This window comes from Pristis pectinata, chromosome 6 (assembly GCF_009764475.1).
Source record: "Pristis pectinata isolate sPriPec2 chromosome 6, sPriPec2.1.pri, whole genome shotgun sequence".
NCBI classification, from domain to species: Eukaryota; Metazoa; Chordata; class Chondrichthyes; order Rhinopristiformes; family Pristidae; genus Pristis; species Pristis pectinata.
In genome coordinates this window covers 71,054,335-71,069,626 of record NC_067410.1, presented here as the reverse complement: position 1 = coordinate 71,069,626, position 15,292 = coordinate 71,054,335, and the positions used below count along the sequence as shown (strand labels likewise).

The 15,292-nt window shown below is 37.4% G+C and overlaps 1 protein-coding gene across 2 annotated transcripts in view; it reads left to right on the top strand.

Annotated features, from left to right (window-relative positions):
* per2 (period circadian clock 2) overlaps nt 1-5,383 on the top strand; it is a 47,796-nt gene extending 42,413 nt beyond the window's left edge. For both annotated transcript variants that reach the window (XM_052017707.1, XM_052017706.1), the window contains one exon: nt 875-5,383. In XM_052017707.1, the coding sequence (XP_051873667.1) occupies nt 875-1,087 (213 nt within the window). In that variant the 3' untranslated portion in view covers nt 1,088-5,383. The remainder of the gene's footprint in view (nt 1-874) is intronic.
* The last annotated feature ends 9,909 nt before the right edge of the window (nt 5,384-15,292 follow it).

The following is a 15,292-nucleotide window of genomic DNA, read 5'->3' as shown; positions in this document are numbered from 1 at the left end:
CTTTAGATGATATACAAAGCATGAAATATGATTTTTATTTGCATATTCACAAACCTTCAGAAAAGCAGAGCACTGTAGATGCTAGAAATCTGAATGAAAGGAGAAAATTTTAGAAACCCTCAGTCGAAGGGTTTGTGGAGAGATAACTAAGTGTTTGTACTTTAGGTCAATGTTGTTTTCACAAGACTGGAACACGTTAGGGATTTTACAATCCTGCCAGCTCCACGATCACAGATATTTCACCCCTACTGCCTGCCCTAGGGTTCTCCCCTCCCCTTGCATGTATTCCCTTGTTCTGCACTTATTTCAAGGACTATTAACTCTCTTCCTAAGAGGTCTGATGAACAGTTGGTAGCCTAAAATATTGCTTCTGTTTTGCTCTCTCCATTGATGCTGTCTAAATGCTGGGTGTTTTCAACATTTTTTATTTGGTACTAAATCATAGAAAGTTAACAAACAGTGCATAGGTGTTTGGATCTGCTTATGTGAAAACTGTGAAGCAATAATTTTACCCACAATTTGAAAGTTTCATCTGCAATATCAAAACTTAATTTGAACCAGACCAGTGTACAACTTTTGCCATTATGAATGGGGAGAAAAGCCATGTCATGTCAATTTTAATTTATCCATTTAAAAAAAGCCACAAGCTTGTTCTGCAACTGCAGTAAACCTGATAGCATTCAGATTTGTCTTGTATGAACTAATTTTGGGGATTGTGTTCCCTATAACACTTAAAAGTGTACAATGACAAAGTAAATATGAAATAGAAATGATATTTTAAAATGGCATTGCTTGTGCTCTTGATGGTGTGAAGATAGGGAAGTTGTGAAATTTGCCTTTGAATTTATGTTGGATTGTAACCCCTCTTAATTAGGATAAAATTTTCTGTGAGAAAAATGCATCACAGAACATTTCACCAACATTTGATGTGGAAATCCATAATCTGGAGTTCAATGGACTGATGGAGCCAGGCCACGATGTTGGCTTTCAGATCTCGAACTTCATAAATAAAGAGCAAAAGCCTTCAGAGATTGCAGCCTCTAACCTGGAAGTAGCAACAAATGCATTTGGAAACTCAACAAGTTGAAGATCTTTAAAGTGTGCAAACGGACACATGCTTTCTAGGTATGAATGCACAGAGCTCTTTTTTGGGAGTTTATAGTACTTGCATCTCACCTTAAATGTAAAAGCTGAGGAAATACAGGTTTTTTAAGCTTTTTTTTGAAAAAAGCTCATGTTACTAAATAGCATAAATTGTGTTGCTTCAAGTTGAATTACTTCTGACTGTATCTACAGTTTTTAATGTATATGTTCATGAATTTGGTGTTATTGTATCTGATATTAGTTGTATAATTTTTATGTATCAATGTCTGTTGTAAATGAATTGGCAGTTTTTGATGATCTAGCCATAAAATTAATTTTATAGTCAGTCGATGTTTGTGTTCCTTTCAGCTTATAGATAAATATCCTTGTGGAAGTTCATAATCTAACCTACAAAGTCTTTTAACTACCAGTATAATTTTGTTGTTACATTGGGGAAGCTTCCATTAGAACAAACATTTTAGCAGAATGTTCCACTGAGTAGGGATGTACACAGAAATACTTTTAATGAGGTACAATAAGTATAATTTTGGACAGAGTACGTATTGATTCCTGGACCTAGATTTTCAGCTGTTCACCCTAATTTATGCTAATGTCTGTACACTAATTGGAATATAAACTAAGATTGGAATTTTGACATTGTTGGTGTATTCCAATGAGATCCAAATTTCAGAAACATAAACACTGAAGAAAGGAAACTACTCTTTGTGATTTTGGACTAAAGCAATAAATATGGAGCACAAGCATTGCTAAAATGAACTAAAGAGATGTTTAGAGATATTTTTTCCTGATTTTTAGAGTGCTCCAAAGGTCCACACTTCATTAAATCCTTTTCACTTAAGCTTGTGCAAAAGGGCATGATGCAACTGTCAAGAATCCAAGGCAAAATAACATAGGGCTTGAATCTGCGCAGTGTCACTTGACAAAATACACAGTGTTAGCAAGTTCTTAACTTCTGAGCTTGTCTTTAAAGTAACAAAACACCTGTTTTCATAAACCATACTCCTAGTCAGTCCTGTGAAACTTAAAAGCTTACACATACCATGTTCACTATGCTGGGTATTTTGAAAGTTATCTCAAGTTTTGCCAATGCGATGTGAAATATAATAACATTACAAACATGACTTAATTTACCATTTGCCTTATTTGACATGGAGAATCACATTCACGATTCAGAATGTTAATTTATGCTCCCATACATGAGGAAGCCAAGAATATGTATTGTTCTAGAATCATGGAATCTACCACCACTGAAGAAGACAACAATTGTGCCTATATTAACTACTTCAAAGAAATATCTTTACCAAATGTTTTCCTTCAAATGTCTTATCAATTTCCTTTTGAAATATGGCTTTGAATTTGCCAACGCATTCTAGATTGACATAGATAGCTGTGTAAAAAGAATTCTCATTTTGCCACTGGTTCTAAGTCCTCAGCACACAAACACCATGGAAGTGTGGAAAGCTAATTAATTTTCCTCCTTTTCCTAATATGCTGGTAATCAGAGGACAGAGAGAGAAAACCATGAGATGTCAAGAACAACAAGATGGGGCATGCCCAAGACACCAGAACAAAAACAGAAAATGGTGGAACTATCCAGTAGGCCAGACAGCAACTGGGGAGGAAAGAGTAATGATTTCATGTCGAGGTTGAATCATTGACCAAAACAATGGGCTGCAATACCTTTTGCTGGCAGTTCTCAAGAAAACTGCCATTAAAATCACTTTTTGCACTTCACTAAATTCCTGACTTCTGTGCCTGTGGAGATTCAGTCGCTGAATTCAGCACTGATTCGATCATTTGAATGGAGTCTCTGATCTGGATGGAAAAGGTTAATTTATATATTTTAATTTTATTTAATATTATCAATTTAAATTAGTTAATTGAATTTTTATTTTAAAATACATCTAATGAAGAAAATTAAGGACGAAATCTATTTTGATTATTCTTAACTATCTCTGATAATCAACCAGTTAAAAGGCTCCTGGTTTCAGCAAGCTGTCAAGAGGACTTCAAGGGAGTCAGTGGGTGGGGCCTCAGAATTCACCACCTGAGCCGAGTTGCCACACATGGACTGGTCCACTCTGTGGGTTGGCCATGGCAACAAGGCCTTCAGCTCAAGTGGAACCACCCAACCATAAAATTTCCTTGGAGTGAGTGTAAGTTGCAAGCTGGATCGAACACAATCCAGCCCATTGATTCTGGTCCTCTCCCTGCAGACGCTTCCTGACCAGCTGAGTATTTCCATAACTTTCTGTTTTCATTTCAGATTTCCAACATTTGCAGCATACTGTAAATGGGCCATCCTTATTTTCTCATCCAGAAAATGTTGCTTTTAATATTTTGTATCTGGACTTGAGCTTCAGTGTCTACAATTGCTGTTTAGTACCTGGATATTAATGATTTGTTGGCTTCTCGATTGGAAAGGATTGAATCAAACTCTTCTTCAGGTTGATGGCCTTTCCCTGGGCTTTGCTTGTGATGCTCAATAAATAGTCAATATAAACAGGCTGATTTGATTTTTCCTGCAGCAAGTGCTTATAACGATAAGAGCTCTTGAACAGGAATTGCTGGAGGGTGTTTTACCATTGATTTGATTGGAATCACTAAAGAATAAAATTAGCATATATGAGGTGGTATATTAGCATTGTAATTATTAAATTAAAGGCTGTTAATGCAACATTTTTATCTTTTGCATTACCAACATACATTGTGGATCTGTCATTAGCAGTTACAATAAATGTTAAAGGTTTCCCACAATTAGAGCAGCAATTTGAATTTTAAGAATTACAGTAAAACTCCAATAATTTGGCACCCTGAGGACTTTGGTGCCAGACTGTCAGATTTTCCAGACAATTGGATGTTTCTCCCATTAGTTCCCCAACACACTTTTATTTCCCTTTTATTACATGTTACGCAGTAGCATGGTAAAACTCTGTGAACCCTGTGAGTTTAAAGGGAGCAGGAAATAGAGCCTGATGTTCCCAACCCGGCTTCAACTGCAGGGTGTATGGTCCATGCTTGGGCCACACTCCCCACTTGCACTCCCGACCCTGATCTCAAATTCTGGAATGATGAGGGAGCCAAATGCTGAAGCATTGGGATTTCTGAACAATTGAATGCTGGATTATCGGAGTTTACTGTAAAAGGAATGCAAGTGCCTACATCCCTTTTTATATGGAAGTGCCTTATTTCTATTTAACCTGTCCTATCTTTGAGAATCATATTTGCAAACACAAATGCCCTATTAGATTACTGTACAGTAGATAGGTTCCTACAGTGCATTGTTGGGCTCTGCATGAGTTTCTAAAGTACAATGGATCCAGTTATTGAAATTTTTACTATAATTTTTGAGATTCATTTGGTATTTGGCAAACTCATTCAAAGATTTCAATAATTTGCCATTTTAACATAAATAACCAACAGTGCCCTGATTTTCTAGATGCTGAGAAAATGGAGGTGCTGTATGTACAACAGAGATCAATCTTATCCATGTCCATTGTGTGGGACATTCTTTTCCAAGGGATTAATTTGATCTTGAAGTGTTCAATTTTAATATTTCTACATGGGCTGTTATCTTCACAAATCTGATTTGTTAGTAGTCCCAAAATATTCTTTTGAACAATGCATGCTGATAGTTTCATTGATAATCTGTCTTGAAGGTGATATCAAGCATACAAGACAGTACAAAGTAGTATTGACATCAAAGATTGTTTATCCAAGAATTATTTAATACCAATTGTACGTAGTTAAAAGATAGCATTGTGCTGGGAGCTCATCCAAACCAGCACACATAATCATCATTCCACTGTTTAACAAAGGATATGAGATTTTTCAAGATCACCTTAACTATGATATTTTTCCTTAAACAAAATGGTTGAAGAGTCCGAACTTATAGCTTTAATTTGTTTATCCTTTAGGATTATATTGCGTCCACAGTTAATCTTGCTAAAGCCTTGCTTTTTTTAAGGGAAAGTAGAAATCTTGATATTGAATTGCTGTCATCTATAGTCTGTAGAGTGTGTGAAATGAAAAAATTTCATTCCTAGTGGTAAACTGTAAATTCTGGACATGGCTTCCAAATAAAGAAATCCTCATCTATCCGAAGATATTTATTCCCAGGTTTTAATGTGAAATAGAGAGTAAGATTTCATTACTTAAATCCAGAATCTTTCCTGAATAAGTATGTACTTTGTTGTTTTGGTTGCTTTCCAGCCAAACTGTAGCACCTTCAGTATGTTGAAGAATTTGTAAAATAGAAACTGTATACATTTTTGGTCACTTTTAATGTATTAAGTAGAAGGCAATGTTGCACTGTCCTTTGATAATTATGTTTTGTATTGCAAATATCATGTTTATAAATAAACTTCTTATCATTGAACTGTTTGCTTTTAGTTTATTGTATTATCACATAGGAATTTGAAGCTTGGAAAAGGCCTAAATTTGGAAAAAATAATGTGCACTACAATCTTAGTCTCATGCTTAAACAGATCTTGGATGGTGATGACCCAACTTGGAAATAATCCAGCAAATTTACCTTTCCAACTTTGGCATAAGCAGGCCATTCTAATAGTCTCCCTTAGTTATTTTTATGTCTGATAAGCAATGATGTTCAGAACAACATGCTCAGAATATTATCAAATTAGAAAACTTCTTGGCTCAAGATGGGTTATAAGAAACTGGCACAGAAGAGGAGCTGAGGCCTGGGGCTGATCAGCCATGATCACGTTGAATGGTGGGTCAGGCTCGAGGGGCCGAGTGGCCTACTCCTGCTATTTTCTTATGTTCTAAAATATTAGTTACAGTTGCAGAAACAGGTATTTTGTTTGATCAAGCTTTTTAAAGGTTACAAAAGCAAACATATATAACCGATATTCATGGTCAACATTTCTTGCCATTGAGAAGATGATAGTGATCTGTTGCCTTGAACTGCTGCAATCTTTCTGTTGAAGACTCCCACAATTTTGACGAAGCAGCGTAAAAGAATGGTGACCTATTTCTGAGTTAGCATGGTGTGTGACCTTAGAGGGAAACCAGCAAGTGGTGATGGTCCCATGCATCTACTGCCCTTTTCCTTGATGGTAGACGTTGCAGCTTTGGGAGGTACTGCCTGAGTTGGAATGCATTTTGTTACTGGTGCTAAATGTAGCCACAGTGTGCCAGTACTAATGGAATGGATGTTTCGGGTGGTGGATGGCAGTGCAAATCAAGTCAACTCCTTCATCCTGGATGGTGTTGAACTTCTGGAATATTGTTGGAGCTGTACTCATGATGGCAAGTAAAGAGTATCCCGTCACACTCCCAACTTGTGCCTGGTAAGTCTGTCTATCAAGTCATTTGTCCTCCTTTTGTAGCCACAGTATTTATGGACCCTGGGCAAGATGTCAATAATGTGGGACTCAGTCATGATTATGCCAATGAATGTTAAGGGTAGAAGGTTATACTCTACCCTTCTCCCTGCCATGTATGTGAATATTACTTGCTACTTATCAGTCTATGCTTGAATGTTGCCTTGGTTTTGCTGCATGTAGTTATGGATTGCTTCATTTCAGAGGAGATGGGAATGGAATTGAACATTGTGCATCAGCAAACATCCCCACTTCTGAACTGCTGATGGAAGGAAGGTCTCCGATGAAGCAGCTGAAGATAATTGGGCTCAGGACACTGTCCTGAGAATCTGCTACTGCAAAATATCCTGGGGCTGGCATGATTGACCTCCTTTAACCTTAACATCTTTCATATGCGATCCTTTATGTGAGACGTGACTCCAACCACTGGAGTGATTTCCACCTGATGCTCATTGACTTCAATTTTAATAGGGATCTCTGTTGTCATGCTTAGCCATAGAGCTGAGTTTCAGAGGTGAGGTGACAGTTGTCAAGGGCAGCAACTGACACCTCACCTCTGAAACTGAGCTCTATGGTCTACATTTAGACGAAGGCCATGGTGAAATCTAGACATTGTCAAGCAGATGGCAGTTTGTAACTGTGCTGGAACAGTTTGACTGGAGGTGTGACGAGTCCAATGCAGGATGTTTTCTGATGCAATAGAGATGGTGTTGATCTGAGGAAAAAACTGAGACAAATCATACACTGTGCACTTCTGGCCAATCTTGGTTGTGAATGCATCATCCTTAAGTTTGGCACATATTCTGGGTGTCTCTATTACTGAGGATGTGGATGTTTGGAAACGTCTCATCAGCTGTTTATTTAATTATCCACCACCACAACTAAATGTAATAGGACTAAAGGGCATTGATCTGATTTGTTGGTGTCGGAATGCTTATCTCTGTCTATTGTATTTGTTTCACTATGTAGCATGCACACACTCCTTTATTCCAGTTTCACCAGGTAGTCTTCTCATTTTTAGGTACATCCACTGCTGCTCCTGGCACACCTTATTGGATTAGAGTTGATCCCCTGGTTTCATTGTGATTGTAGAATGAAGATACACCTGTCCCATGTTACAGATTGTGCTTGAGCCACTGAAACGTTATGTACAGTAATAAAATCACAGAATGCTGGAAATGTTCAGCATCTCTATTGAGAGAATCAAAGTTAACATTTCAAGTCTGATAAAAGTTCATTGGTCAGCATGGTTTTGTAGCGGGAGATCCTGTCAAATTTGATTGAATTTTTCAAAAAGGTAACAAAATGTATTGGTGAGGGTAGTTGATGGACTTCAGTAAGGCATTTGACAAGGTCCAACTGTTGTTTCTGTGAATGAGCCACAGAGACTAGAGCTGTAGATATAAAAAGTCTTTATTCAGCACAAGAATCAGGCATTCTGGCAGAATATCTCTTGAAGAATCTCTGAAGAATCTCACTGAACTCAATGTACATAGAAGACTTACACACTTTAAGCACAAAGATAATGGTATGATTTAAATTTCAACTTAACCATTTTGCTTGTGGGCAAATGGCTCTGTAGAAATTAATAGGATTAATATTTAAACATCTTCCCAAACCATATTTAACAAATGTGTAACAGTCCTTTCACTTATTCACTCATGTGTTCTCTCTCTCTCTCTCTTTCTCTCTCTCTCTTTCTCCCTCTCTCTTTTTCTTTCTCTCTCTCTCTTTCTCGCGCAAATTAAATGAACTCACAATTTGCCACATCATTGCAATATTTTAACTCATAGATCATTCACACTTTAAACCAGTTCTAAAAAAATAATTTGCTTTCAAGTGTTAAACATTTAACAAATTATCATAAAATACAGTCATACAAACTTTAAGGAAACCTTTAAACTTTAAGACTCTAAAATAAAAGAATGCTGGAAGTTATTGATCATAGACAAGCAAACGTTCAAGCATCACCACCACCATATGGGAGAGCAGTCCAAAGGTTAGATCCCATGAGATCCAGGTTTGCAAATTAGTTCTAAAGTTGGCTTGGTAATAGGAGGCAGAGGGTGATTTTGTGATTGGAAGCCTATGATCAGTGGTGTACCACAGAGATCAGTTCTGGGACCTTTACTGTTTATTATATACATTAATGGTTTGGTATGAATGGAGGAGTTTGCAGATGATCGAAAATCAATCATCACAGGCTACAGAATGATATTGATCAGTTTGTTAGATGGGTATAGCAATGGCAGATAAAATTTAATTTGAAAGGTGTGAGGTGATGCACTTTGGAAGGACTATTAAGGATTGGACGTCCCCAATGAATATTAGGGCCAAAGGGACTATTAAGGAACAGAGGGACCACAGTGTACAAATCCAAGGATCTCTGAAGATGGTGGCACAGGTAGCTAAGGTGGTGAAGAAAGCATATTGCCTTCATTAGCCAGGGCATAGGATATAAAAGCCGAAAGACTGAGGTACAAGTTTATAAAATATCGGTTAGGCCACATCTAGATACTGTGTACAGTTCTGGTTTTCACACTATAGGAAGGATGTGATCACACTAGAGAGGGTGTAAAGGATATTCACCAGGAGGTTACTTGAGATGGAGCATTTCAGTTATGAGAAGAAATTGGATAGGCTGATTTTGTCTTCCTTGGAGCAGAGGAGATTGATGGGGATCCTGAGGGAGGAATACAAACTTATAAGGGGCATAGTAGGGTAGGTAGGAAGAAGCTCTTCCTCATGCAGAGTTATCTAAAGCTAAATGGCATAGGTTTAAGGAAAGAGGCTTAGAGTGGGTATGAGGAAGAACCATTTCACCCAGAGAATGGTTGGAATGTGAAACTTTAAGTATCTTGACAAGCACATGAATTATCAATGCATGGAAGGCTACAGAGCAAGTGTTACTAATGGGATTAGTATATTGTTACTTGATGGTTGGCATGGATATGGTGGGCCAAAGAGCCTGTTTCCGTGTTGTTGGACTCTATGATGCAATGAGCTGAAAGAATGATTCTGCATCTCTCTCCCCTGACCTATTGAGTATTTCCAACATACTCTGTTTTTATTTCAGATTTCCAATATCTGCAATATTTTGATGTTTTAGTTACAGTAGTTTTGGGCCAGTGGTGTAGGCATTCTTTACCTCCATTAACATGTTTCTTGCATTACAAAGATGTGATTTTTTCCTGGAAAAAGTTATACTTAATCATGGCCTTCTTCCAAAAAGTATACCTCACGGCAAAGGCAAAGCAATCAATGGCAATCCATATACTCTTGAGAAAGGATTTTTGATGCAGTCCAAAAATGTTGCAGAGGTACTGCCACCCACCCCTCCACAACCGCCCCCCCCATGCACAAACCACATGCATTTGTGACAACTTCTACTCATCTATAATTGACCTGCACACCCACCATGACGGTTCCCACTTACACCTTTAATGAGATTTTCCGTCCATTGAAGTAACCCTGCTTCATTCCATGCAACTTTACTACATCCTTATGTTATCTGATGATGGAGTAGGGATTACGAATAAACAGGGCAAATTCTGTTATAGCAGTGACTTTTAAGTGTTTTGCGTAGGAACCATCTTCCCATAGCATCCACTATTCTTATGGTGTTGTTATTAGTTTTGTCAATAACACATGTGGTAAAACTATGTTGTTCTTCAGTCATTTCAGTGAAGAGGAACAGTAATCTCCCAGAGCATTATTTCCTTCTCAAGAAATCAGGTTTTGCCTAACTATTTGACATACCTTACCATTAGTGCTGTCATAATCAAGGATCCTTTCCATTTAAAGACTCAGTATAACACTGTATGGCAGATAATCCTTTCCTGTTTTATCAATGGCATTGTTAGATTAATCATTTCTTTGCCACATTAAGAATAAAAGGGTTTCCTCCTTTTAAGCAACAGTTGTTTGGAATAGGTTGTTCTCAACTGGATTATCTTATGTCTGTGCTTCTGTGTGGGACCTTAAGATAATGCCAGTTAAAAATTTGGGTGGGAAAATTCTGAATAATTTAAATAAAATACTCTGATAGTAAAGATTTGTCAACTCTATCATATATCAAAGCTCTGTTATGCACTACTTGACTGAACTTTATCAAAATCCTAACTGCTAAAGGTGACCTGGTATTTAGCAAACCAGTATCATACTTCCCTAAATTAGATGAAGGCCCACCCATGTGTGTGATGCACATGTGCATAGAGGCTGCTGGGCACATGAAGTGAAAATACACATTATGAGCAAAATTGTTGCTGGTGTATGAAGCCCACAACCAACAGAGGCCTTGCACATCTAAACATGTCTTAATTAGAAGGTTGAAGCAGCAATTAGAACATAGAAACATAGAAAAGCTACAGCACAATTCAGGCCCTTCGGCCCACAAAGCTGTGCCGAACATGCCCCTACCCTAGAAATTACTAGGCTTACCCATAGCCCTCTACAGAACAACCCATAGCCCTCTATAGAACAAAAGGCATTCACTGTGTCCCATGCCAGGCAGTCCAAATCAAACAGTATCCCCCAGGAAGTTCCTGTTTTAAGTGGTTCTCTTACTGTTTGCTCTCTCTTTGTTGATGCTCTCAGGATCCCTCATCCTCTCCATCTGGCTCCATCCTATCCCAAATCCTCACCGTTCATGACCCCGGCCTCAGCCTGATCCTCTCTGACTGACTGAAGAATCTCAGTCCATCCTGCCAACACAATCCCTACTGTATTCCTTTTCATGTACTGCACCACACTCTGCAGTCCAGTCAACTTCCTCTGGTTTACTGGTTCCACAATGACAAGACCGAACTATTGGACAACCTTTTTTGCACTCTATCACAGCAGCACCTTGAGTCATGTGTACATTAGGATTTTGCTGTTGAGTGTGTTTTAGCATTATTCCACTTTAACTGCCCTCTCAGATGGTGTACAGGTTGAAACTCTCTAGTCCGGCACCCTTGGGACCTCACTGGTGCCAGACCATAGAAAATCCAGACCACAGAAATTGCCCCCACTGATCATCTTCCTCTGAGCAGGAAAACTGACGTCCCACTGGTCACGTAAAGGTTCCAAGAACCGTCTGTAATCTTAAGTATCCGTAAATCAGAAACACTGTTGGCTGAGATCACAAAAGTTGCACTGGCAGGTTAATTAGCTAAAGATTAGTACATATCTTAGTTCATTTTAGATCTTAGTTAGAATTAGTTAATTAGGATAGATCTGTACTACATACTCAAAACATACTGGACCATGGGAGTTGCCAGACCTCAGAATGCAGGACTAAAGAGTTTCAACCAGTACCACCTCTAGCCCAGACTCTGTGACTGAATGTATGTGAATGTCCCCTTGTTGCAAACTAGGCTTGTAAATGAAAGTTAAACACTTGGAGGAAGCATATAGCATGTGTTGGGACTAAGGACATGATAAAAAATCTGAAAATCATAAAACTAGATATTCTATTTAGTAAACAGTAACTAGGTTGCAAGCAAACTAGATAGTAAGTGCTTTCTTTAAAAAAGCATTATTTTCTGGATTGAAATACTGTCACAAGTTCACTCAAAGAGATTTATCATTTTTCCTCTTTGGCACAGAATGGCTCTCAGGTGTTTTAACATAGCTTGAAGATCAGAAGTATTCCTTTTTTGCTGTAATGTCAAAACTGATGAGCAATTTTGTAGCTTTGTAATTGAAAATTTATTACTTGACATGACCTGAGTCTCAATACCCTCTTTAGTATCCTAGGTTCTGACAACATTAATCAGCCCAACATTTGGGACAATAGAACACACTGATCCTGTAAAAAGAGAATGCAGAAAGGTTTCTTTTCCACAATTTTTATTTGTCCTTACTGGATTATTTTGTTTCAATTGCAATACCATCTCATTTCCCTAAATGATACTGACCACACCAACCCACCAAAAAAATGTTTTTACCTCAATGTTCATCTGCAGCTGAGGTATGAATTAATTTTTAATTTGATCTGCAAGATCATAGGCTTAAACCTTCCATGCATTTCTGCACATGGACTTGCCATTTGTTCATATAACATCAGTGTAAAAAACTCAAACATATTAAAACTAGATATTCTATTCAGTAAATAGCAAATAAGTTGTAAGCAAACTTGATGTAAATATACCATATAGCATACCATACAAATTGCCCATTTTTAAAGCAGTTTTTACTTGTTTTATATAATCAATACACAATTATTTTAGATCTTCAAGAAAACATGAATAACTGTTTGGACCTACATTTTAGCAAAGGGTCTATTATTAAGAGTATCAATAGAGCTGTCTGCCATGTATTTGACTGGATAATAGGCTTGACTATGTGTGCGGGCTCCCATAAATGTTTATAACAGACTCCTTTAGTCTTATTTCAGTGTGAAAAGTAGCTCTTTCTCAGTCCTTCTTTCCTGATTTATGTGGCAATTAGCCAAACTATGAAGTTTTCCTCGTTAGACTGATGTCAGTGTCTTTGTCACTATGTCTTCAGAACCGTCGTGGGTCAATAGAGTCAAAAGCCTCCAAATGTTCAGGAAGTCACTGACTAAAGATATTCTAAAGAAAGTTCTTTGTGAACTACTTTGTGCTTCTCGAAATCACTTTATTCTTTGAAGGGAGTTATTTTTTAATGGTTACCATTTTATTTAGATTTGCTTAACCTCACATAAGACTAAGTGGACATTTCCCAATAGCGCAATGATATCAAATAGGCACTTTGTCATTCAGAAATATTGTACTATGATCAATAGTAAGATAAATATCAGAAAGAAAACAGCTTTAAGAATTGTGCCATTTCTTTGCAATGAATGTACAATACTTATGTCTAAATAATAGTAAATATTGTAATTCAACTGAATAAAAGCCATTGGTATTTGTTGATATATTTTTCTTATGTTGAGAATTAGAAAAATATGGAATCCATACAACTATTTTACAGTTATAATTGATATAGTTGTTACTGTAATTTGTACTGTTGGTGTGCTTTAAAAGAGTGGATCTGAGTGATAGAATGCAAGAGCCCCATCCTGTTGCCGTCACATTTTTCGAATTGAACCTTATGCATTTAAACACACAAATTGTAAGTTAATTACACAAACACTCAGAGAACTAAAAGAATTGTGTTTCCATTTAATTATTCAGTAGTACTTTTATATCCCGATTTGGTTATATAAATCTATAATAAATTTTAAAATATGGAATAACGTACACATAATGCACAGAACATGGAAAAGCACATCTTTGAATAGAACAAGTGATAGGCCCTACTAAATGAATACTTATGTAGTGACAGTGTTCTTTTGCCCAGTAATATCTCTGTTCCTCTCTGATTTCACTTCTATTCCATTTATTTGACTAATCATTGTCAATCAAATTATATAGGAATCAGAAAGATGAACTGCAGCAAAAGCAATGCTTTACTTTTCAGATACATCAAATTCATTTTAACTAAAAGTGGCTATTGCCTAAAAATTAAGTAATTTTGTAGCAGTCAATGCGTTCTGGGGAACTTAAGAAAGGAAGCTATGAGTCAGAAAAGAATTGCCATTGCTTTCTACTTCAAAGACATAGGACGACCATTTTAGGCAGCAGAGCTTCCTTCAACGGCCTCATAAATTAACGAATTCTCACTTTTCATCTTGTGAAATTTTCACCTCTTCCAGTCCTTTGAAAGAAAGTGAGAATCTTGACACAGGCGGTAAAGAAATAATCGTTTGAGTTGACAAGAAAATGCTAAATCCTGGTTATTAACAAAACGTCAATGAGGAGGTATAAACTGGTCTGTGAAGACAATGAGAGAGTCTTTTGAAATAAGTATTCTAAATATATGAACAGGGCAAGAAATTTTCAAGCATACTGTAGCATTTACATAATTGACAGAGGCCCAAGTCATGATAAAGATTCTGACAGTATCCCTGAGAGTTCAAAAGCCAGCCTCACAATATCCAAGTTGGAACAATTCATTACTGGATATATTGAGAATCTTATAGTTTCAAAAACTGTGTAAAGCAACAAAATCTATATGCAGCAACACACACATAAGTACTGGAGGAACGCAACGGGTCAGGCAGCATCTATGGAGGGAAATGAACAGTCGATGTTTTGAACTGAGACCCTTCATCATATTGAGTCTTGATGAAGGGTCTCATCCTGAAATGTCGACAGTTTATTTCCCTCCATAGATGCTGCCTGACCTATTGAGTTCCTCCGGCACTTTGTGTGTGTTGCTCCAGATTGCAGCACCTGCAGTCTCTCTTGTGTCAACAAAATCTATATCTCTGTTGTTAATATGTGATCTTACATTTAAATAACATGTCTCTAACCATAATTCTGAGTATTAATCACCTTTTTTTTTGCTGCGTATATTCACAGTAAGAAAACTAGGAGATTAAAATCATTCCTCCTCTTCCTTCAACACCAAGAAGTCAGGATTAAAAATCCTGATAGATGTTCCCTTTTCACGTGAAGAATGGACACTTGGAAGTGTACCATGGAACTGTATTTCCATTTTGGAAAATATTTTTAGAGACAAAGGGGAGAAGAGGGAGGAAACTGGAACAAGAAACTCAAATGTTGTCTACAGAAGTCTTTCGCCCATATCACAGGGCAGTTAGAGGTAGTACAAAGATAGTAATATTTTTACTGGAGTAGATGTACTATTAATCCAGTTGGTATTGACTTAAGGTGAGTGGAGCAGTGGTGCAGCAGTTAGTGCTGCTGCCTCGCAGCTCCAGAGACCTGGGATTGATCCTGACCTTGGTTGCTGTCTGTACAGAGGTTGCGCATTTTCTCCATGACCACATGGGTTTCCTCAGGTGCTCTAGTTTTATAAGTCTGAGGGTT